The sequence below is a fragment of the Paralichthys olivaceus genome, chromosome 9 (assembly GCF_024713975.1).
Source record: "Paralichthys olivaceus isolate ysfri-2021 chromosome 9, ASM2471397v2, whole genome shotgun sequence".
Taxonomy (NCBI): Eukaryota; Metazoa; Chordata; class Actinopteri; order Pleuronectiformes; family Paralichthyidae; genus Paralichthys; species Paralichthys olivaceus.
In genome coordinates this window covers 13,284,359-13,307,998 of record NC_091101.1, presented here as the reverse complement: position 1 = coordinate 13,307,998, position 23,640 = coordinate 13,284,359, and the positions used below count along the sequence as shown (strand labels likewise).

The following is a 23,640-nucleotide window of genomic DNA, read 5'->3' as shown; positions in this document are numbered from 1 at the left end:
CCTCCCTCCCAGACTCCCTCTGTCTGGACCTCTCTGCTTTTCTCCCACACAGGATCTGCAGAATAATGGAGTCACATCACACAGCAGCTCTCAGTGTTTTCAGCACAGCAGACATCACACTGGAGCTCATTTAAACCCGGGATGTATAATTTACTGTAAAGTTTTCTCTTCTTTTTTTTGAATTCACAGCACAAGGACTTCTTTCATACGTTTTTCTGCGTCATGTATTTTTATGTCGTCTGACTTTTTCCGTGTTTTTATGTTTATCTGAGGGGGATTAACAGACCCACCATGGTCTCTCCTACATAAATCAACACATTTTTCCCCTATAACTGCAGGCTTCTCTCTGTTTACCTATATCAAGGGATGGGAGGATCTCACTGGGTCTTGCAGAAGGCTGTAAGTAGATTTTGTGGAAGCGGGCATGGGCCAGTGTTGTGCTCCGTGCACAGATGGGTGTTGTGGAGGTAAAAGCAGCCTGGGATGAAGTGAGCAGCTCAGGTTTTTCTGTTTGCAGGCTGTGCGTCATGGGCTGAGCTCCTGCGATGACTCTTTTCTCCTGGAAGCTGTTTTGAATTATCCGAGGATGGACGACGGAGACGGATAAAGACTCATAGGACAGACTCGAGTTAAAATATCTTCACCTTTTCATGCGGAAACTGCGCGCGCACTGGCACGGAGGCGCACCGGAGCTTTGGAGCGCACCAGACTGGAGCTGGAGCGTCAGATTTCCAGTCTCTCAATCTGAGGTTTTTACAGTGGAGTTTGGTTGTTAGGTGGTGATATTAAGTTTAAAGGTAGTTCTCTCCAAGAAGTGGATTTATGAAGACATTTCCCTTTAGATTTATTAAATTCAATGAGTCTAAATAATACACGACCATGCGTCTTTGTGTGCCTAGAGTTAAAATAGACGGTCGCGTGATTGAACATTGTTGCAGAATGACTTCAGCAAAATAAATGATGTGGTTTTAGTTGTTTTGACCAGGACACACTGTTAGAGTTGGATATTTGGTTTGGGGTTCATTGGTTTAACCCTCAGGTTTAAATGTTAAATCCTTTTACGCACGCTTCTATTCGTGTTTGGCTTTGAGGCTCCGCTCAGTTTCCCTCCACCCCAGTCACCCTCGTCTCCTCCGCCCTCTCACCGGACCATGTGGCTCCCGCGCCTCGCTCTGCTGCTGCTGCTCCGGTTCTCCGGTGTGTCGCCGGTGGACGGACTCAACACGTGTCAGACCATCAACCTGGACGCGCAGAAGTCGCGGCGCATCGAGGCCGTGCGCGGACAGATCCTCAGCAAGCTCCGCATCCGCAGCCCGCCGGACGAGGACGAGCAGCCGCCGCCGCGCCCGGTGCCACCGGAGGTCATGCTGCTGTACAACAGCACGCGGGAGCTGCTCAAGGAGCGCGCGCGCCTGGCCGAGTCCGCGTGCGAGCGCGAGAGCAGCGAGGAGGATTATTACGCCAAAGAGGTTCAGAGGATCGACATGATGCCTCCACATATTACTGACACAAGTGAGTCCCTGTGGGAGCGGTGGGAGGGTCTCAGTGTGTGGTCACAAAATGAACCTGGTAACTATATGATCCAAATGAAATGATATAAGAAATGATCCACAACCTTTAAGATTAAACCCTGAGGACAACCATTGCATGGCTATATCAAATCTATGAGGAGATGAAAGTATCCACTTGGTCACGAGCAAATATTGGAGGAATGTTGAAGACTCTTCATAATTGTATTTATCACCAACCTTCTTCTCATCATTCGAATCATCTCGTGACCCTCAGACACATGTTGGGACCACATTGGTGTCATGAGCCCCATGTTGGAAACCACTGACATTATTCTAGTCGTGATCATTTATCATTCTAATGAATCACATGATAGATTGAGGTGAATTAATCATAGACTTCACCTCCATCAGTCCTGCTGTGTTCAAAGTGTTCAGTGGGGACAGACTGTACTTAACTAAATAACTCAGTAAATATATACAGTATTTGTTTAGGAGTAAAAAAAAACATGTTTGAAATCTCCCTCATATAATGAAACAAAGAAACTTATTTGTTAAAAATGAAACTTGGCCATGCATAGGCATTAGATTAATATTGGCTCTTGGTCCATTCTGTAGAATGCACTATATTTCAAATGGTTAATATGTTTGATGACACTTCACTAAAAATCACCAATATTTAGCATTTAAACGCAGCTTATTTTGATACCTGGCTTTAACATGTTCTAATTTAATTGTAAGCAACAGTATGGACATTTTATCATTAATGTTGTTTGTCAATTTTATACAATTTTATACAAATTTTACTGAATTATCATTTGTTGTTGATTATTAATGTACTTCCAGTTAGAGTGTCCCCAGGCATTTCAGTTGTTGACACATATATGAATGAAATGTATACAACTACACAATAGTGTATTATGAACATGCATGTATGTGATGTTTATGAATGCTAAATAGGGAAACTAAAAAAAAGTCAAACTGTAGTGGTGTAAAAACTATATAATTTCATTTTGAAAATGGTAATTTTAAAATAAAGTAGCACTATTTTAGAAGTTTATGTAATTACAGTATTTTTATATGTGGCTGTCATTGCCTCATCAAACAGGAGTGATAGTGGAGCTGCATCCCTAACAGAAGGGTGGGTGTTTGGAACAATGAGTGATGGGTGGAGAAATGAAGTTATAATGTATTAGCGTGCCCCAGACCTGCAACAGTTCAACCTCTAAATTCAGACTGTGTAAGTGACAGCTGATGTTTCATACAGTAAAACCCATGTATCCAACAGATGCCCATGTATTAAACATAAGAACAGACACATTTACTCACAAGGCTTAAACATATCATTTACTTTGAAGACGCTCATCAGCAGCAATTATGTCTGAGACAATGCATCAGTACCTCAGCTCTGTTTTAACCAATAACTCTAATACAACATTGTTTTAGAAGTTGCGTGATGTTGTTGGAGCTTCAGTCATCCGTGTGTTTTCTTTTTTTTACCGTGCAGACGCAGTGCAGCCAGTAGCACCCAGCCCCCACCACAGAGTCGTCCACTTCGATGTCAGTGGAGTCGACCTGACCAACAGCACCCTGGTTATGGCTGAGTTCAGGATCTTCAGAGCTCCCAACCCGCAGGCCCGGGCCTCAGAGCAGAGAGTGGAGATTTATCAGGTAAAGAGCAGTGAGTCATCATAGAGCACGACCATGAGGCACCAGCATGAATATCAGTTAGAGAGAGAGACATTTTTTAAGCTTTCACATCCAAATAAACCCCTTTTCTTTCTAATGGAGCAGATTCTAAAGCACGCAGAGGAATCAGGTGTAAGTGTATACTGTATAGGAATATGTTTGTATAAGTATGTATGTATCAAACCACAGAGAAATCTTTCCCACTCTTTCTCTATGTAAAATAATGTTCATGTGCGTGATACCATTTAAATTGTCTTTTAGATTTTCAGCTTCAAGCCAACAAGACTATTATGATAATAAATCTTTGTCAGTTAAGATGAATTTACATGTTGGCTTGAAGGAGACACTTTACACCTCTCAGAGAAAAATGTTGGCCCCAGGATGTCTGATTAACGTTCTGCAGGTTATTATGGGTTTTTATAATGACACAATGTTATGATCTAAGCTTTTCATGTGTTATATAAAATGTATGGAGGATAAACTCACTGCCCCCTGAACCACAGTGGAAACCATGATATCTCCTGTCAGGAGGAGGAGAAGATGTTCTTTACATCAGCTCCATCACTGTCTTCTGTTTTCTGTGTCAGCTGCTGAAGCCAGACGAGGAGAGCACCTCCACTCAACGTTACATCGACTCCCGCACCGTTCAGCCGAGGGCAAAGGGATCCTGGATCTCTGTGGACGTCACAGAGACCGTTAAGGACTGGTTGTCAGATTCAGGTCAGCCTCAGCACCAGGAATCTGTTTCCCATAATGATCCATAGAAGCTATGGTTGTATATTTCATCATCCTGCCTATTCTTCTTGCTTCAGAGAACAATCTTGGCCTGAAGCTGGGCGTCCATTGTCCCTGCTGCACCTTCGTCCCGTCCACCAACAACATCGTTCCCAACAAGAGTGAGGAGCTGGAGGCCCTGTTTGCAGGTTTGTTGCAGTCTAACTTACATGTGTATATTTTTATTTCTGTATGATGCCGATGCATTTGGTCCATCCCTTTGGATTACAAAGCATTACTTACTGCACATCTATATAGTGTTAATGACCACTCCATAGCTGTGGCATTCATCCTTTCACACACACATTCATACATCTATGTGCAGCCCTTTCTCTATCACACTTCAATCACACACTAGTAGCACACACAGTCATCAGGGGCAAGTTGGGGTTTAGTATTTTGCCCAAGGACACTTTGCACGCAGATTCATGGAGAGTGGAATCAAACCGCTGACCCTCTGATTAGTGGACGACCCGCTCTATCTCCTGAGCCACAGCCACCTCTGATTTACAAAGATACACATCCTCCTCAAGTATTATATATACAAAATATTTTGTAATAAGAAAAGCAAAAGTGAAAACACATGGCATTTGCCAAATCTTGGTTTACTGTTCATGTATAGTAAATGATTCAAGTGGTTTTCTGTGGCTTGGATTACCCCCCCAGCGACAATAAATCTTAAAGTGCACTTACATTTTTAGCTTGAGGGAAGATTTTGACACCACTCAAACCAGGAGAGCGAGTTCACTGGGTTTCACTAAGAAGCTGTTTGACGTCACAGAGACATTTAACATCAGAAGGAAGACTTGAGATTTAAATCTTTCCTGTCTGAAGAGGTTGTTTGTTTCCAGATGTCTGGTCAACAAAGATCAGCCGTTAAACTGAACACGACACAAAAACAAATGAATCAATAAACATGACAGGCAGTGAGCCACAACACTGACACTGCAGTATCGATCAGACAGAAGGTCACAGACGGTCTCATCCCAGCAGCCCTGAAGATGAGAAATGTGTCTTTCACAGGTTCGGTTGTAAATGGCTTTGTTAGGACATTAAAAGCACTTGTTGAAGATTTATCTGCACATTAATAATCCTTCAGGTCACAGAATGTGAAGATAAAGTGCACATTCATCTGGAAGACGCCTCGAGTGAGTCACTCGTAGAAAAGGAATCAAAGAGAAACCTCTCTTCTACACACTGTGACACTACAGAATACCAGACTGTCTGCCTTTCTTCATTTAGGCCCCAAATTATGGCACTTTTCTCTGGATTTGAACTCAGCTGAGTCAAGTCAGGGTTTTTTTCCACACCTAAGTTTTAATACAGTTACACAAGCAAGAGCTTGTTTTGAGCTCAGGTACAAACAGTCAGCCCCTCGCTCCTGGCCTCGGAAACAACATCATGTTCTAATCCATGCATTGAAATATTTTGTCAAAATGTTATTTGTAGAATCTGGGAGTTTGTGGTTATGACTGTATATGAAGTGCTTCTTTTTCCATGCATTCAAATTATGCAAACCACAGGAATTCAAAAATACAAACCATGCTATTAATACACTGGCTCCAAATCAGACAGCATTGTCACAGGTTGCATGAATCAGTTGAACTAATGATTGATGTTGTCTCCGTTTCATGTGAATAGTTTAAAGTCCTGCAGTCAACATTTAATCAATTCATTGGATATCGTTGTATAATTAATCTCAATCTGCAGTGGAAATTGTTATCAAATATCTGGAAGTAATGATATATTATTTCTGAGATGTGGTAATGTAAAGTATTATCAGAGAAATATTGGAGTAAAGTACCTCTACTTCAGTGCATTACTTGAATTATGCTGTAACTCTCCACCCTGTTTTCTGTAGGTGTTGACGACGAGCAGCTTCGTCAGTTCAGAAAACCCGGTCAGGTCAAAGGTCAGGCGGATTTCAGCTCCAAGACGCCACACCTCATCCTCACCCTGCTGCCCAGCGACAGAGTCGACAACCCGACCAAGAAGAACCGCAAGAAGAGGGCGGCTGCCACAGACACCACAACCTGCTCCCGGTAGGCCGCCAGGCAGCTACTTGTGTGTGGTTGTGACTGACAGCACTGACACTGTTTCCAAGATTCGTAGTTATATAATTCTGAGATCTGGATTTCAGTTTTTTCCTCAGATTATTGTGGGGCAGCAGTAACAATGCTGACCCTGTGTTTAGACTGCAGGCCAGCAGGCATGCAGTGTTTTATTTAGTCTACCTCACACTGCAGGGGAAAACTCTGGCAACACTGCACACTCATTACCTTGTGTTGGCTGCTTCTTCAATGGTGACCCACGGTCATTTTCCCATGACCCAACCTTGGGCCCTTGCCCCAGACGTTGAAGAGCAGGATTGGAGCTGAAATGTGTTTGTGTGTCTGTCTGTGTGTCTCAGTGGCTCAGACCAGGGCTGCTGTTTGCGCTCGCTCTACATCGACTTCAGGCGTGACCTGAACTGGAAGTGGATCCATGAGCCCAAAGGTTACAAAGCGAACTTCTGTGCCGGAAACTGTCCTTATCTTTGGAGTGCCAACAACCACTACAACATGGTGAGTGGGCATTTATATATAATCAGACCTGAACATTCATTTCTTATAGAGACTGAAACATGTCTGTAGTACCCAGTATAAGTTCATGGCACTTAATGCCTAATTAGTAACTTGGCTAATTAATTTCTTATGGTTTATTTCACGCTTTGTTTCCTTTTATTAAATGGAGAAAGGTGCTATTAAGAAAAAGATCATTTTAAAAGCGGTAGTTTTGTTTATTTTGTTTCTTACCAAAAGTTAAATTAGAAGATTGAAACCACTGTCATACCTGTTTGCCTCAGTAAGAATTCAGAGTCAGGGAACGATTAGCTTAGCTTAGCAAAAAGCCTGGCATCTCTAAATTCACTAATTAACATAACATAATTATGTCATGTTTGTCTTCCTGTGTCTGTCTGAGAAATAGCTTCAGTAAACATCGCTCCATGATACCACAACCTGTTGTTGTAGGAGTGAAACAAACAAGGCTTTTTCTTAAATGCTGAACTATTCCTTTAAAGTGATGTAGAGAAAAAAGTCAAAACTCTTATTCAGACATTCTTATCCAGCCCTGTACTTTATGACCTGGTTCAGGCACAAATATGTTCTTATGTTTGTTAATTTAGTATCCGGCTCGCCGCTGAGAAACACAACATCACAAAAATGTATAAATAAACTAAACCAACAAAAACACGTGCAAAATTATATTTAGCTTGATAATTTGGATGGACACAGAGACAGAGACACAATCAAACGTATAAACAGAAATCCTCCGCTTCAAACAAAAACAACTTCTGAAACGTCAGAATAATCGACGTAGCTCCTCAAGCTCTGTGGTGGAAATACCGCGGTTTGGCCCAAACTGAAGTTCAGACTGTAATGTACAGAATCTTAAACTGTGGCAGACGTTTGCTCTTAAATGAGCTTCGTAGGGATTGTTTGTCGTAGTGAAACACCATGGTTAACCCTGCCGTCGTAAGTGGGCTGTCACCTCGAAGACGCCTGCAGCTGAACATAAAGTGTTACACAACATGGCCTGTTTGTCTTGTAGCTCATTGGCCTGAAATCATTCTGGTTTATTCATATTTATCTGACACTTCAGCTTGCTGCAGAAAGGCCACTGTGACTTTTCCCGACTTTGATGTTAACATACATGTAGAAGTTTGTGAAAAAGAAATATGAAAACAAACTGTCATACAAGGGTCAGTGGTTATAACGCCACTGGTTTAACTTGATTTCGCCGTTATTGGTGAACGGGTTTTAGTATTTTTATCATTATTACGCAAAATGTTTGGAGGAAACATTCCTGGGCGTTTTTTTCATGGAGAGGTCAACTCAGGACTGTGTTTGTGTGGTTTGATCAAAGACAGAGTCATTTTAGGAAACAGGTTTATTTATTGACTGAGTTAAAAAACAAGATCTGAACAGTGAATATGAGGCTGAACCACCAGCAGCTGGTTAGCCTGGCTTAGCACAAAAACACAAATCATGTGAAACTGGCGCAGGGCATCTATCCACCAAGGCCCAATCTACTTAAAGAAATGATGACCAGAAACATGCATGAGTTTACCATCAAGATCCAATGATGAATCATGCATTGAGAAAAAACGCTATCTCACAATCTTAAAGAAAGTGATACGAAATTCCTGGATTTACCTCCTGAACATTTAAATGTCCAGTGTGTAAGATTTAGGTGAAAGGGAACTATTGGCAGAAATTTAATGCAGAATAATCCTCATGATGTTTTCACTAGTTCATTTCATCTAAATTGTATAAATTGTAGTTTTTCTTTACCCCAGAAAATGTCCTTTATATTTAAATACTTTATATTTACATCGAGAGGACCCTCTCTACGGAGGCCGCCATATTTTTTTACATTACTAAACACCTTTTGAGTTTTTATGACAATTAAAGGCTACCACAGGTTCTTTTTCATGTTTGGAATGAGAGGATGAGGTGAGGGGTGTTCAGCTGCAACATGCAACTTCAACACTAGATATCACAACACTCTACACACTGTACCTTTAATGTGTTCCTCCCTGACCCATAACACATCCCTCCACCAAGTTTCGCAATAATTTGTCCTGTAGTTTTTGCCTGATCCTGCTTACAAGCAGACAATGGTGAAAACATAAAAGTTGTATTATGAGGCGAAAAATATGTGTCCAGGTCCTTTAACTCTCCTTTATCTTTCTGTCCCCTCCTCAGATCCTGCCCCTGTACAACAAGCTGAACCCTGAGGCCTCCGCCTCGCCCTGCTGCGTCCCTCAGGACCTGGAGCCGCTCACCATCATGTACTTCATCGGCCGCACACCTCGTGTTGAGCAACTCTCCAACATGGTCGTCAAGTCCTGCAAGTGCCGCTGAGGGAGGAGAGTTCAAAAATAGAGGTCGGGGGGGGGGGGCAGAGAGTATAGGAATGATTACTGGACAAAACTAAACAAACTGCTACGCTCGGGGGGAGAATAACAGACGAGGACAGACGGATGGATCCTGTGTTCATTAATCTAGTTTGATCGATTTTAGACTCTTCCGCTGTTGTTTTTTTTTTTTTTTTCCAAATATCAGGATTTTTTTCTCCCTTTCTTTTCAAGCTTGAGAAAGTATCAGATGATTTTTCTTCATTTTCAGGAACTTTCCATCTGATATAGGACACTGTAAATATGACACATAGCTGCATTAAACCTGTATTTGGACATCAAAAACAGGCTGTGTGTGATTTGGCCACATTTGCTGCTGCATAAGAAGGATTCTTTTCATCAGGATTTTGATTCCACCTCGGTTGTGTTGCTGCGGCCGTGGGCAGCCAGACGTGTGCTTATTTGCTTTAGGTTTCAAGGTGTTGATTGGGAGGAGGCGTCGTGGAAAGGTTTTGCAGACGGAGATCTTTAGGAGCGAGGGAGGCAGGCATCAGATAGAAAAGAGAGAGAGGAGCTGTGTCCAGGCAGAGGCCCTGCCAGCCCTTTGCGGTCCCGGGCTGAAATCTGCCCGGCGTAAACAGGATGTGAAAGGTTTCCAGACACCGAGCCGACCACTCACGGAACGCTACATTTAAATGCTCCCCTCATCTTCTCTGTCTCTCACTCCCTCTCTCTCTCGCTGCTGCTCGAGGTTCTGGGATTTGTGGTGGGAGGAGAGACAGAGAAAAGAGAGGCTTTGAAAATGAGACGTGGGATGATAGGGCTGCATTTGGAATGGCTACAAGTTTGGAAGGTGGTATTTTGCAGCCTTAGCAAATTTGTAACTGTTTGGGTCAGGCTCAAAAATTCTGTAATCACACACTTTGCTCATTTTCTGAATGTATGTTTATTATCTTATTGTAAAAAGCTGTTGACTCGTCACTCCTTTGCTATAATTATAATCTGTCATACCTATGTTTATCATCAGTCTCACTGATACACACACACACACACACACACACACACACACACACACACACACACCCAAGTATCCACATTAACCACTTTGATAGAATGTCTAAATGCTGAAAATAAAAAACATCCCCAGGGCTCATTTTAAATATAGACCCTCTGGTATGCAAGTGGTTTGTGTGCGCGTGTGTACAGTATGTGTATTTGAGTCTGTGTGTGTGTGTGTGTGTGTGTGTGTGTGTGTGTGTGTGTGGCTGGTGAGGTCATGCATGATAGCACACAAAATAACCCCTGTATTTTATTGTGTTGTGTGTGAAAAACATCTGTCAGCTGATGTTACCCTGCTGAAAGTGAGATCTAGGTATTTTAAATCTAGAGGAGTGACTGTGTGTGTGTGTGTGTGTGTGTGTGTGTGTGTGTGTGTGTGTGTGTGTGCGTGTGTGTGTGTCTTTGTGAGGACCATTTTGAGCATAGATCTTACAGAGAGGACATTTTGACTTTTCAAAGAGCGGTTTGACTTGGTTTGACAATGAGAATGAGGTTTAGGTCGGTGATGCTTAAGGTAACTGTAGGGGGCTATAGGGAATGCATTATGTCAATGAGTGTCCTCACTAAGATAGAAGACAAATAAAAGAATGTGTGTGTGGTCCAGGTATTACTCATGTTGTGGGGACCTAAATCTGTTTGGACACATTATGGGGACTTGTCTTCCTTAAGGGGACAGAAATCAAGTCTGCATAATATAAATTATTAGATCTTAAGCTGAAGATACGTTTTTAGGTTAAGGTTTAAATTTAGGTAAAGATTCAGGTTTAGGGATAGGCAAGTAGTAACTCTGAAGATGAGATTAAGTCAATATGAAACTCAACTCTCTCTCTCTCGCTACCTGTGTGTGTGTGTGTGTGTGTGTGTGTGTGTGTGTGTGTGTGTGTGTGTGTGTGTGTGTGTGTGTGTGTGTGTGTGTGCGTGTGTGTGTGTGTGTGTGTGTGCGTGTGTGTGTGGACAGTGAACTTTTAGCCGAAAAGGAAGCAATCCAGTCTGACCAATATGTGGTCGTCACAGCAGCGTCCAGTCGTGGATGTATTAACAGATTCTGTGGTTTTCATGCAATTACTCAAATTATTGCACAGCCACATGAAATACTGGCTTCTGATTGGCTGGCAAGAGCTTGTTAAAGTAACACTATAACTGGACGGTTGGTTCGCATATTTTCTCATTTACCTCTGATAACATAATGATGGTTTGTTTCATATTCAGTGGAGGTAAATGAGATTTAATTTTTAACTTGTGACGCTCACAGCAGTGACAATGACTTTTTAATGAATTTTTATTTTTCATACATTCTTGTAACAGTGTCAATTAAAAGTGTTATAGTTAGATATTTAAATCATGTTTCTGCAGAGACTCCTGCAATTTCTCAGTTATGTTAAAAACAACAAACAAAGTTACATTCATCCCTTTTTCCTGTGAAAATCTGGGCATATAAAAACCCAAACTGTTTTGCCAGACCGACCACTGAGGGTGAAGAAACACAAAGTGGAGTTTTTATAATCTGGATCAACAGGGCCCTTAAATGGTCCATCACCATAGCAACAGTGCTCCTGCAGTGGTATAGTGGTGAAACTGACAACACTGTCTGAAGCAGCTGAGGACTTAAACAGCAGCTGTTATTCGACTGTGGAATGTGTCATGGTCGTGGTTTAGAGGTGATAATGCTCCAGAGTTTCATGCAAAACTAATTAGTCAACAGGAAGCAGCAGTGGTGCACAGTAAAAGTACATTCACTCCAATACTATGTGAAAATTACTAGTATTTTCATTTTATGCCACTTTCTACTTCTACTACAAAAATACTTTTCCTGCATTTCCTCTAAGCTGTAGCTGTAGTGACTGGTTCATTTATTTAAGATTTTAAATACATAACACATTGAATTATGAGCCCAAAATATGATGCATTGTCATAAATAAAACTATCAAACTGTAATTGAATCATAATATAATTCAGTGATGCGGATTAAATGATTAAATCATATTATTGTGGAATTATTATTGTTTTTTTCTTATTAAGTTTGTAAAATGAATTTGAACTTCTTTTTAACAATATTTTTATCAACGCAAAAATAACACTGACAATGCCAACAACATACAAAGATCCCAACAACTGACCATTTACCTATAATCCATGATTTATAAATCAATAATAATGATAATATACTGTATATTCTAAGTATATATACAAATGGGAAAATATCTACGGTACGCCTATATCTTTACCTTGATCAGCTACACTGTTAAAACAGGTAACTGGCTTTAATTCGAATCTTAAAACCACTTTTGGCCACAGATAAAACAAATGTATTGCACTTTTAAGTACCTGCCAGTACCTTTGTATTTTTACTTCACTAGGATTCTGTATTTCTACATTCTTGTATTTGTATAGGCTACTTGTACCTGAATAAAGGATCTGAATATTTCGTCTACCTCTGAGGAGCAGTTAGTTTTGATCTGTTAGGTCATTTGGTGCAACAGGTTCCGTCTCTGCCTCGTCTGGTAAATAATGAAATCAGGACACACACACACACACACACAAGCACACACACACACACACACACACATTTACCTCCGTTCATTGAGGAAACTACTTAATGACCTGTTTGGCCAATTCAGTCACTAAAATTAATAATTAGAGTAAAACATAAAAAGGACTTCAATGATACGTTTGTGGACCACAATTCAAAACCAGTTCACCTCCCTTGTGTTAAATATTAAAGATGGATGTAAAATAAATGTAGGTGTTATTTTGTTCGTCATTCATTTTGGTGAACTGAACCTTTAATATCTTTAATATCTGACTTCAGTCATTGCTAAAGATGCGTCTGTCTGAACTGAGGAGAGTCAGCTTTTTATCCGAGCTGCTGCTGCTGTTAAAATAGGTTAAAGAGATACAAACTGTTCTCCAGCCATTGCCGTAAAAATTGTTTTTTCTAAGCCACAGTGAGAATCCTGTGTGTGAGAGTGCATGTGTGCGTGCGTGTGTTTGTGTCAGAGTGCTAGTGCTTGAGCTGTGGTGAGGCTCCCTCCCCCCTGAGTAAACTTGCCCCAGCATCTGTTAGTCTTTTACACTTAACTACCCCTTGCTATATCCAACCTGTACTTATCCCACAGCACAGCCCTGCTCTGTCTCACACTGGGTCCCACTGTCCTTGGGAGGGGAGTCTGCTGCGGCTGTCGACCCCCGCTCTCTCACACACACATACACACACACACACAGATCCGATTGTATGTATAGAGAGATACATTATGATTTATGACTCTTGTTCCTGACACACACACCCCTCAGTCACCAACATGTAAAATAGAGCCTTTGATTAAGGTTGTAAAAAAACTATTCTCTCCCACACACACCTCCTGGTTCTTCTGAATCAGCCAGATTGAAATCATTCCTTGATTTTTCTGAAAGTCACATTGAAATCCTGCTGTCAGGGCAACAAAACACCAGGAACGAGCAGCATCTTCTGTTTACTTTACCAGTGAGCAGGAGATACTGATCTGTGCCCACAGCCTTATTGAAACCATACCCTCCAGGCAGTTCATCTGGAGAGCAGAGCGGTGTTTGAGGGCCTGCGGGGACCAAACCCTCAGAGGCCTGGCTGTTCTCTTGTTAAACAGATGAGGGCGACATCCTGCGGGTGTCCTGCTGTCAGGCTCACGTTTTTGGATTCAAGGTAAAAGCTGTATTTACTGACTCACTGCTCAAACCTAGCTCTACATTGAAATTACCAATGAATTAGAAAAAAAGTTTTGTTTATTGACAATTCAGTCCGTCCACATATGAAACAAGTTAGACAATGACTGTGAGGAATAGATAGAATTTCAGCATTTGTGTCATTTAATCTGCTTTTCGGAGCACAATTTAATGAAAGATTTGCAAATTAAATTAGTTGTATGTAAATAAGTATATATTAATTATAATGTAACATTTTTGTTTAGGATATTTTCATTGTTTATTAATCTTCTGATTATTTTGTGACATCTTCACCTTGTTTGTTTTGACCAAAACCTCAAGTCAGAACCTCAAAGTGATTTAAATTAAAATTGTTAAAACCAACAAATGTTGTAAGTTGTTTCTTCACATTTGGAAAGTGACATAAAATAATTACCAGTTAATTTTCTGCCGAGCGTCTGATTAGTGCATCTTGTTTTTTGAATTTGTATTTTAATTTATAAGGAAACATCATATTTTATAAACTCTATATATGTTTTGCAGCAGAAAATAGAGTTCAATGCCATATATTTAGTCTGAGAATGATGAAAACTTGAGTCACCAGTGAGACACAATTCAAACATCCTGACTCTCCACTTTCTTTTTTATTGCATATAAAGAAAAACAGAGAAAGAGGAAAAACCTCCTCCACAGGTCAGGAGTCAGACTCATAATGAAAATGATGGTCAGCAGAGTATGTGAATATCTTTCTCCTTCGAGCCTACTGTAAACAAATTACAAAATATGTGGGAGCCTGAATATGAGTGTGGATACTTTGTGTTACTTATTTTGGCTCTGGCAGACGACACGTTGCCACAAGAGCCTCGTGTCGTAGCTCCTGGTCCTGAGTAAGCAGGAAGAGATCCCACATCCACAGAGAGACGAGTTCATTCAGGACTTTCAGGGTTCAGGTCATTTCACGTCCACTGCTCCTCCAGGGGACAGAGGACAACACACTTATTCTGCAACTCTGTGTACCACAGAGTTTCTGTTGGTTTTAACAAGGTCACATTTAAGCTTTTTAAGACCATAATGGATGAAATTGAAGCTCTATCAAAGTACAACAGATGGGAATAGTCCTAGAATTACTGATGCTTCTCTATATTGAAGATAAGGTGAAGAACCCCAGTGGAGAATAACCACTCAAACTACAGGCAGAGACAGTGGGTATCCAGAGTTGTCGTTTTATTACAGTGTGCAAGTAAAACAAGTGTGCTGTATCACTGATAACAACACACAGACATAACAAACTGTTTGCCATCAAAAATTTATCTTAGAAAATGTTCTAAAGCATGATGAAAGCAGTGAACATTATCACAACTAAGACCTGCCTAAAACTATTTAAGAACTACTCAGTATTTCAACATATTTAAGACTTTTAAAAGCCGAAATTTCTAATTATTAAATTTCACTCTTGTTTTTTTTACTTTTTAAGACCCTGCAGAAACCCTGACAGTAGCACAGTAAACTAAATGTTACTCCTACACAGTTAGTTGAAAATAAATTTCATTTACATTCAAAATTCAATGTGCTATAAAAGATAGATCAATTAAAATGTATTTTAATTAACTAACCCTCTTGCTACTTTATTTGTTTTCCAAGACGTTTCTAGATCTCTTCATTTATAATATGAACTATTTTGAGTGTTCAGAATTTTGTCACCTTTCCAACATGAACACACTCAGATAAAGTTTAGAAATAGTAAGTAGTATATTCACACTTTTTCAACTTTAGGTTTTTGTTTACATTCACTGTAAGTCTTTGGGTGCATCCCTGAAGTCCAACAAACCATCCTCGTAAAGAGGTTAATCAGAAAGCTTTTATTTTCTTAAATCTCTGAAAGCTGCAGTGTGAACATCTACGTATGTTTACGAGCCTGACGTGTGCGATGAGCTGTGATCGTTTGATCAGTGGAACAGTGTAAAGCCTTTGGCTGGAGGTGTGATGTGTCATCAACGTGCACTTGAATGAGTAAGAAGTAAAAAAAAAAAGAAAATAAAGCTCTATTCTGTCACAATAATATAAAAAATCATAAAGGCATCTGCACAGACAAGTCATGTTAGTGTCAAATAACAGAATGTGTTAATGAAGCTCTGATAATCAATAATCATTTGAAATGTTTCGCTGGAAGATAATACGAGGCAGCTCACAGAGTTCAGCCGACCACAAATACCAAGTTGATGGGCACTCGATAGCACAATTGGTAAACACCACAAAATTAGAAATAACCTTGCTTGAGTATCACTCTGATCACTTATACCTCAGGCGAACACAAAGTTGCGTATCATTTTGTAAAGCAGCACTAACATCTGAAGACAAAGCAGTGGACACAAACAGAACAAGTTAAAACATTCAAGAGTCATATCATGAACCAGCAGATTAAATATATATTTTATCCTTCAAACTTCTTGACAGTCTCAACGTTGAAGGCTTTAATGGATCAGGACTTGTTTGATGGTATCACACAGACGACAGACGCTGGTGTGAGCGTGAACACTGACGTACTGTTGTTGTGGTTCAGTTCCTCGACCCACCGCAGGGTTTTCCCACAGGATTTTTGAAATATGAGGTGGAAGGACACCCATGAAGAACTTGACGCACTGTGTCTTGTGTTTATCTTCATTTGCAGATGGAGGCCTAAACAGCATTCATTTAATATATCGCACGTGCCGTGTAAAATCCTTCCTCTGTTTTCTTTCCCTTTTAATTTTTTATTTTGTAACCTAATGTTTATGTTTGTGGAAGTGGCCTCCACCTCAGCCGTAAAGCACTGAATTTGAGGCTGTAAATCACTCGTCAAACGTTAGCCTCACAAATCCACCTCACATCTGACACTTAGTGAAGAATCTTTCGGAGCAGCATCGACTGAGCTCAGCGGCTGAAAGTCAGATCAACTTAGCGGATAATTACGTGTAATGATGTCTGGATAATGATGTGACTCATTGCCTCCTGAAACCTTGAGTATTCCCGGCTAAGTATTTACTGCAGGTGTGGTCCATTTTAAAGTCAAATATAATTCCCTCATTCCAAAGACCTATTTGTCTCTTTAGATTATTTTTAGAGTTTCTTTCAGGAGGAAAACAGCCAAAAAACATGTATTGTTGAGTCTGTTTAAAGAGATTTCTGCCACATCACAAAGTAACAAAGCAAAGTTCATGGGCTGACTTTGCGAGGTTAACCATAAATAGCTGTGATTACCTCATGTCATGTTGTGGCTGAGGTGGTCATCAGAGGGCGGGGGCTGAATCTGTCTGCTACTTCGATGAGGGCAGGTCTGACAGAGAAGAGTCTGGGGGTGGTGTAGGGGGATTTGATGGTGGCTGCATGTCACTGTTGGGCTTCCTCACCTGCAGGGGGCTCCACCTTTGTGGCAGTTGCCTCCTCATGCTCCTCCTCTTCGGCTTTCGCGGCCGTTTCTTCCTTGACTCGCACGCTGCCGGCTGGGTGCGGTCACTCAGCGTGTCCGAGGACTCGTCGATGTATGCTAAGTTCTCCCCGAAGAAATCCAGCAGCTGGCAACTGGCCGAGGAGGCCGTGTTGAGAGGAGGTGAGGGAAGGATAATTGGTGGTGGAGAAGGAGGTAAAAAGGGGGGAGGAGGGAAGGAGTGTGGGTGATAGGCACGGGTATGTGTTTGTTTGTAGGTATTGTTTGCTACAGATCCACATTTGTCTGCTGGAAGCAGTTTGTCTTTCTCTTGTACTGCGTCCATGTCTGCGGCTCTCGCTCCTCCCTTCTCCAGTGTGCTGATGGTGCAGCAGGGCTGGAACTGGTGGAGCGCCAGGAAGGACAAGGAGACCGAGGAGCCATCTGATCTGGAGTCATACAGAGACTCAGATCCAGACAGAGACTCTCCCTGCATGGCTGCAACTGCCGCGTTCAGCCTAGAGGTGGAGCAGGCCACTGGGACGGAAAACGAGCGGGTCAACAGGTGAGGAAACGACCTTCGCTCCACCTGCAGACCCACAGGGGGGTCGACCCTCAGCCCAGGCCCTGCTCTCGGGACAGTTGCCCCTCCAACAGCCCTGACCCGTGGCCTGGATTTCGCCACCACCGCCCTCTCGATAGATGAATGGGCCTCCAGCTGGCTCATGGAATTAGAGAGGCCGCCCCAGCGGTTTGGCAGGTATCCATTCTGAGATCCCCCTTGATCCCAGTATCCCAGAGTGCCCTCGGCTCCCCGACGGATGTGACGGCGCTCACTGCGTTTCCAGCGTCGGCGCTGCAGAAGGAAGGGGTCCTTGAACTCCAGAGGGTTTGGGATGCGGAAGTCCATGGACATGTTCTGGATGTTCTGGGTCCAGTCTGTGGCATGGGCTCTCAACTCCTCCATCTGAGCGAGGGAGAGAGATGTGATCAGCAGAATAAAACAAGATAAGTGCAACTCTTCCTCTATTGGTAGATGTTCCTTCACCATACTTCTCTTACCTCAGCGCGAGTCCTCTTCGACAGCACCCTCAACCAGTTGCCGATCATGGTGAGGATGGAGGCAAAGTAGGCAAGACCAAAAACTATCCACAACCACACCAGAGGCTTGAAGAACAGGCCATCCTCACGACCACCACCTGGACACAAACTCACATTACTGCATGAAAACAGCTTTTGACCACAACAGTCCAAAAGCCAGAGTCCTGTTGCTATTCTGTCAGTACCTGGTACATAGTCTCCGAAGCCGACAGTGGTGAGAGTGATGACGACAAAGTAGAGAGACTCCAGAAACGACCAGTCCTCCACTCTCTGAAACACGACCGTCGGCACGGCGAGGAAGATCAGACAACCAATCAGGATGGAGAGAACTGCCGAGATCACACGCACGGTGGTCGGCCTGACCATACGTTTCTAAGAAAGAAAATGGAAAATACAAGAGGCTGAGTGAATAATGATTCATTGAGTCTGTTGTGATAATCACAAATTTCAAAATGAAAAAAAAGGAGACAGGAAGAAGAACTGGATTAAACGAAACAACTAAACAATTAGATTTAAAAGTTTAGTGTTCTGTTTGACCACACATCATTATTATCTGTTTCATTCTCTGCACTGTTTTACAAGGAAGGTGCTAGTGCAGTTTAGAGGTGCATCCTGCAGGACTTTCTTTAATCACATAATCTCTAGATTTTTAATTCAAACCAACAAGTTTTATTTATTTATTTATCTTATTTGAAAGGGAGCATGCAGTTAAAACATACATTTAGTTGATAAATATCAATTAAAAAGGATCTTCGTCTTCTCTTCTGAACAAACTTCATTTGCTGATGAGATACAAGTGGACTTTCACATGTCAGCTTCATAATCGAGCTGTTTAAATGTGTGTGTTTGTTGTTTGAGGATCCCTTTTCTCCACAATGTCTAATGCAGACTGATAACAACCACACACTGTTTAAATAGTTTGCGTTTGTATATTAACCTCTGAAGTAATTGATCCTCTACTTCAAGACTGCACAAACTTGAACATGTCTCCACAATAATAACTAACAATCGGTTCCAATAAATGAGATGAAATACTTTTATTCTGATGACTGGAAATGAACAACATTTTTCAGAGCTGAGACAATGAAAAAAGAGGAGCAAAGCTGTGACTCAGACGGGTATAAACCCAAATGGGATTTGGTGTTCAGGTCAGGACAGACCAATCTCACCAGAAAGAGGGTTTCAATCTTGGCCACAGCTCTCCGCAGCACGGTGCCCATGTGATCGCTCACTCCAGCCAGCAGGATGCCAAACATGGGGATGCCCACCAGGGCGTAGCACACGCAGAACAGCTGGCCGTACCATGTCCGAGGAGACAGGTTCCCAAAGCCTGTTACAAAAACAACAACACTGAGACCTCTAGCTAATTATATAAGTTGATATCTATGTGTAAGAAGTTATTTTAATCAGGGGTTTTAAACAGTACACATAAGCTGTGACCCTTTAGTTTTCTGTAGTTTTTTAAACCAACTTCCTTTTACAACAGACCACAAATTGATTCTCAAACAGGAGAGGTCACGTCGAGTTCTTATATTCATACAAATATGAGGGTCCAGTGTCTCATCAGATCAACAAAATGTAAATCATAATAAATTGCAAAGCAAACAAGTGCAAAGTAAACAAAAGCATGCAATTAAAGTTGTTAAATATCAAGTCAGCTCATCTACAATTTGAAACACTGGAGTTGATAACTTTTATGACTCTGCACCACTGTGGAAAAATACTGTTGCCAGCACTGATGAAACTTCCCAGCGGCATGCCGTTAAATCGTCACAAACAAATAAATAAATTTTCCATCGTGTGAAGAAAGTGAGTTTAAAGAAAAGATCCTTTGTAAACGTGGCCGCAGGGCTCAGACGCACATCTGCTGAATATTACAGAAGCTCACTGTGGACAATTGTTCTCCTATTAATCTTTTCCACAACATATCAGGTATGTATTCTTTACAGAGGTGAAGCATTTTATATTTGGAGGATCTTCAAGTTTCTCCTGAGGGGACGTCCCGACACCTACCTATGGTGGTGATGATGGAACCACAGAAGAAGAAAGCGGAGGGTCCGTCCCACCGACTGGTGAAGTTGTCAGACAGTCTGCTCACATCCAGGCCGGCGTCCACCGCAGACACCACTCCCTGCAGGGGAGGGATGGAAGTTGGTTAGGTCAAAGTTATATGATGTAACCTTAATATAATATATAATTATAAAATTAAAAATTGTAACTGTTTCATATTGTCAACCTTCAATTTTTCATTTTAACTTGTAAACACCTTGAAACTGTTTTGAAGGTGCTATATAAAACTAGTTAGAAGTCTATTTTGTGTGTATTGTCAATGTTCAATCAAAAACAGTATATTTTGTGTTATTTAAATGATGAGGAGTTCTTTAAAGAGATAATACCTTTATCAGCTTGTGGAAGTCCAGCTCAGTGACACAGGAGTTATTATCCAGGAAGGTTTGCTTGGTTCTCAGCAGGTCTTCGTATGACGAGCTCTCCTTGGGGGCCTCAAGGGTGCGGAAAACAAGCGCCCCCATCCCCAGGTACAGCATGACCCCAGTCAGCAGGGCCAAGAGGGTGGTGTACCGCATTTTCTTCCTGCCGCCCCCCCCGGCCCTCCGGGGTTAGAGGTCAGAGCTCAGAGGCCAGGATCTGGTCGGGCTCTCAGTCAGGATACAGTGGGGCACAGCTGGCCATAAACAGGAAGTTCCTTTACTGTGTGTGAGCAGAGAAACATGTAAACAGGTAACAAGAGTTCCTGGAAGGCTGACAGATATTAACAACCTTTATTTATAAATCTGTGCGTCAGTGCTTGACGAGGATTATGTAAAGAAACAGTCACTGAGAGGAAAAGTGAAAAGTTAAGAGCTACTTTGAAAAATAAAATAATTCGAACTGTACCATCTGGTGAGAGAATACAGTAGGAATACGTTTGGGAGCCACATCGAAGAATAGGTTCCAATTCCAGTCTGTCCTACGACAATGTTGTAATCTGTTATATTGTAATTTACATTGTAAGGACAATGTAAAAAATATTATTTGCTGCAGTTTTTATTCCTGTCCATATTTTAAAGAAGAATATTTTATAATGTGATTCAATAGTTATTAAGGGACTTCTTTAGAAATGATCTGTCTTCACATTAAAAACAGTAACAGCACAAGAAGATGATTGATAACAGGGTGATGGAGCTCAGTATCTTTAAACATGGTACAGGACAGTATCTACAGTCCTAATGTGCTGCAAAAACACAGTTAAGAAAAAGCTCATAAGAGGCTGAGTTTATCAAATCAAGTGGTCAATCATGAACATGTATCAATCACGTCTTGTTAATGCATTTCTGCACAGAACAAGGACTGTGGCTTTTCTACCCGACGCTTAACCTGTTACCAAACAGTTCCACGTCAGTGCACATTATGCAGCCAAGATAATCAGGTTACTGTTCTCCAAACCTTTTGATGACAGTCATAACTCAGCTCTCCGTAGAAGGAGAACTTTTTAAAGACAACCAGAGATACTGAACCAAAGTTACAGAAGCACAGACATTTCTTTCCTCAATGGGAATGTAAAGCCTGTAGTTGTGTCTCATATGCAGAAAAAAACTTTGTCATGACCACAGCTATAGTAGAGCTACCAAGTGTCCCATAGGTGGAATGATGTGTTTCAAAGGGCTAAGGCTGAAGTTAGGCGTTGCAATTTAGAAAGATAATATACTTGTGGGTCTCAGAATCACAGGAGACGTGACCTTTTTTCTCAGGCTGAGTAGAACCAGTGATCGAGTCTAAACTGAACTTGTCTAAAATTGATTCTTAAAGCCACCAGGTAAACAAATACAGTTACAGCTGTTTGTTTCCTCTGCGTCGCTCTGAAGTCGTGTAAGATGCTGGGAAAATGGCGCTCTGCGATCAAACCGAACAGAAGGTGCAGTGTGTTGAAAAGAGCGTCCAGTGTGATCCCAGCCAAATGCAGCTTTTATTGTAATATTGAAAGGAACTATTCTTCACTTTGAAATGTTTTCTGTGGTTTCTTTTACGCCAGCTGTTAGAATAGAGAGATAAAGAATGTTTTATAAGTGAGCAGACGATAATGAAAGTACCTTCAGCCGCTGATGTCAGGAGCTCATCCCATGTTAAAGCTCCAATGATCAGGTGACGGACAAATCCTTGACTTTTTCTTTCCTCTGCTTGTTCTCTGCTTCGCTCGTGTCCTCTGTGTTCAGGAGTGGGATTGTTCCATTACTTTCTTCTCTGGGGACTAAAATGAAAATAAAAATACAGATGCCTTGATTTAGTGTACATGCACGTTGGCACAGTTGCGCTTCTCTCTCTGTTTTAATAGGTTATGAGCGGAATTGTTGAGTGTTCACGTTCACAAATGAGCGTTCACGTAGTTGGGACTTCGTCATAATAACCAGGGAGGGACTGACACACACCAGGCCGCCCTGCCAGCCGCCTCACAACGATTAGACTCTGCCAGAAGTCCAAACATACATCTTGACATTAATCGAAAACATGTTTATCCCTTATCTTCATTTGGATTCTATTATTTCTTTGAACCGTGTTTACCTTTGAGACACACACACACACAGATGATGAAACACACAGACAGACACACACAGGCATAGAGACACACACACACACACACAAACCCAGAATGTACACACAGAAGGACAGATGGACACACAGAGATGACACATACAGACAGACACAGACACACACAGGAGCTTCTCTTTCTGCTCATCTCCACATGGACCGTGACAATGTTCTGAGATTTCCCAGAGTTCCACCAACTGTTAGCATTCTGCGCTAATGGACCGCTGGCTCCGCTTTGTGAGGACAGTCTCTCTGCTCTGACAGATATTATTAGTTATCATTGTCTAAACCTAAGCTGGCATATTTTGATATTTTGCTAAGATATTGAGCGAGGGGCTTAGAGAGAGCAGGGCTGTGATCTTATCTGAAGTTAAACAGAGGGGCAGGTGGGGGGGGGCAATAAATCATGAGGTGATCTGTTTGAAAAGAAGCACAAGGCTGGAAGAAGATGTTCATGAGCTATTCTTAGCTTTTACATTTAAGGCAGGTGTGTCATACAAATCGGACCAAACTGAGCGCAACGGCAGGAACTAAATAAAACTACAACAGCTGCAAACATCAGACTCAAAGACATTTGTAACTAGTCTCTCCCTCACGTTGTGTTTGTGTTCCCGGGGACTAAAAAAACTATACTGTAATCCACCGTCCAATCAAAAATGCCTCTGGCTCAGTTCCTTCACATTGAACTGCTGTGCAGAACTGTGCATGTTTTAGTTTTGAGTCAATCACAGCTTAATATGAAACAAAACAGATTTTCACTGAGAACCTCCTGTATCCAGCAGTTTAACTTTGGAAATTATACTTATTTCATGAGATCAGTGTTTTGCACAATGGAAAAACCAAAAAAACCTTAGAAATCCATAATTGAATGTGTGATATTGTGATGATATTGTGATTCATACGAGGTGAGACATGGAGTTAAACCACTCTGACCACAAACATAAGTC

General features: G+C 41.6%; 2 protein-coding genes across 3 annotated transcripts; one reads left to right on the top strand and one right to left on the bottom strand.

The window, feature by feature from the left end:
* Positions 1 to 1,003: 1,003 nt before the first annotated feature.
* tgfb5 (transforming growth factor, beta 5) lies at positions 1,004 to 9,019 on the top strand. The gene is made up of 7 exons (XM_020107263.2): positions 1,004 to 1,512; positions 3,016 to 3,179; positions 3,785 to 3,917; positions 4,010 to 4,120; positions 5,833 to 6,013; positions 6,382 to 6,535; positions 8,720 to 9,019. Exons 1-7 carry the CDS (start codon positions 1,152 to 1,154, stop codon positions 8,876 to 8,878), a joined length of 1,263 nt encoding a protein of 420 aa, XP_019962822.2. The 5' UTR covers positions 1,004 to 1,151; the 3' UTR covers positions 8,879 to 9,019.
* A 5,793-nt stretch (positions 9,020 to 14,812) lies between these two features.
* kcnk4a (potassium channel, subfamily K, member 4a) lies at positions 14,813 to 22,448 on the bottom strand. Of its 2 annotated transcripts, XM_069531115.1 has the most exons (7): positions 22,198 to 22,448; positions 20,506 to 20,818; positions 20,123 to 20,240; positions 19,279 to 19,439; positions 18,295 to 18,481; positions 18,071 to 18,207; positions 14,813 to 17,975 (listed from the first exon to the last, which is right to left on the bottom strand). In XM_069531115.1, exons 2-7 carry the CDS (start codon positions 20,692 to 20,694, stop codon positions 16,899 to 16,901), a joined length of 1,869 nt encoding a protein of 622 aa, XP_069387216.1. In that variant the 5' UTR covers positions 20,695 to 20,818; positions 22,198 to 22,448; the 3' UTR covers positions 14,813 to 16,898. The 2 variants fall into 2 exon arrangements, with proteins under 2 accessions (XP_069387216.1, XP_069387215.1); XM_069531114.1 differs by lacking the exon at positions 22,198 to 22,448 and having other exon boundaries at positions 18,071 to 18,481; positions 20,506 to 20,814.
* Between the last annotated feature and the right edge of the window lie 1,192 nt (positions 22,449 to 23,640).

What these genes read in the sequence shown, in the direction of transcription:
- tgfb5 (XM_020107263.2), top strand. Translation starts at nt 1,152, where the DNA reads ATGTGGCTCCCGCGCCTCGCTCTGCTGCTGCTGCTCCGGTTCTCCGGT. An exon ending in TCCACATATTACTGACACAA is followed by an intron (nt 1,513 to 3,015) that starts GTGAGTCCCTGT and finishes TTTACCGTGCAG; the next exon opens with ACGCAGTGCAGCCAGTAGCA. An exon ending in CCAACAACCACTACAACATG is followed by an intron (nt 6,536 to 8,719) that starts GTGAGTGGGCAT and finishes TCCCCTCCTCAG; the next exon opens with ATCCTGCCCCTGTACAACAA.
- kcnk4a (XM_069531114.1), bottom strand. Translation starts at nt 20,694, where the DNA reads ATGCGGTACACCACCCTCTTGGCCCTGCTGACTGGGGTCATGCTGTAC. An exon ending in AGATTGAAACCCTCTTTCTG is followed by an intron (nt 18,482 to 19,278) that starts GTGAGATTGGTC and finishes TTTCTTTCTTAG; the next exon opens with AAACGTATGGTCAGGCCGAC. An exon ending in CGAAGAGGACTCGCGCTGAG is followed by an intron (nt 17,976 to 18,070) that starts GTAAGAGAAGTA and finishes TCCCTCGCTCAG; the next exon opens with ATGGAGGAGTTGAGAGCCCA.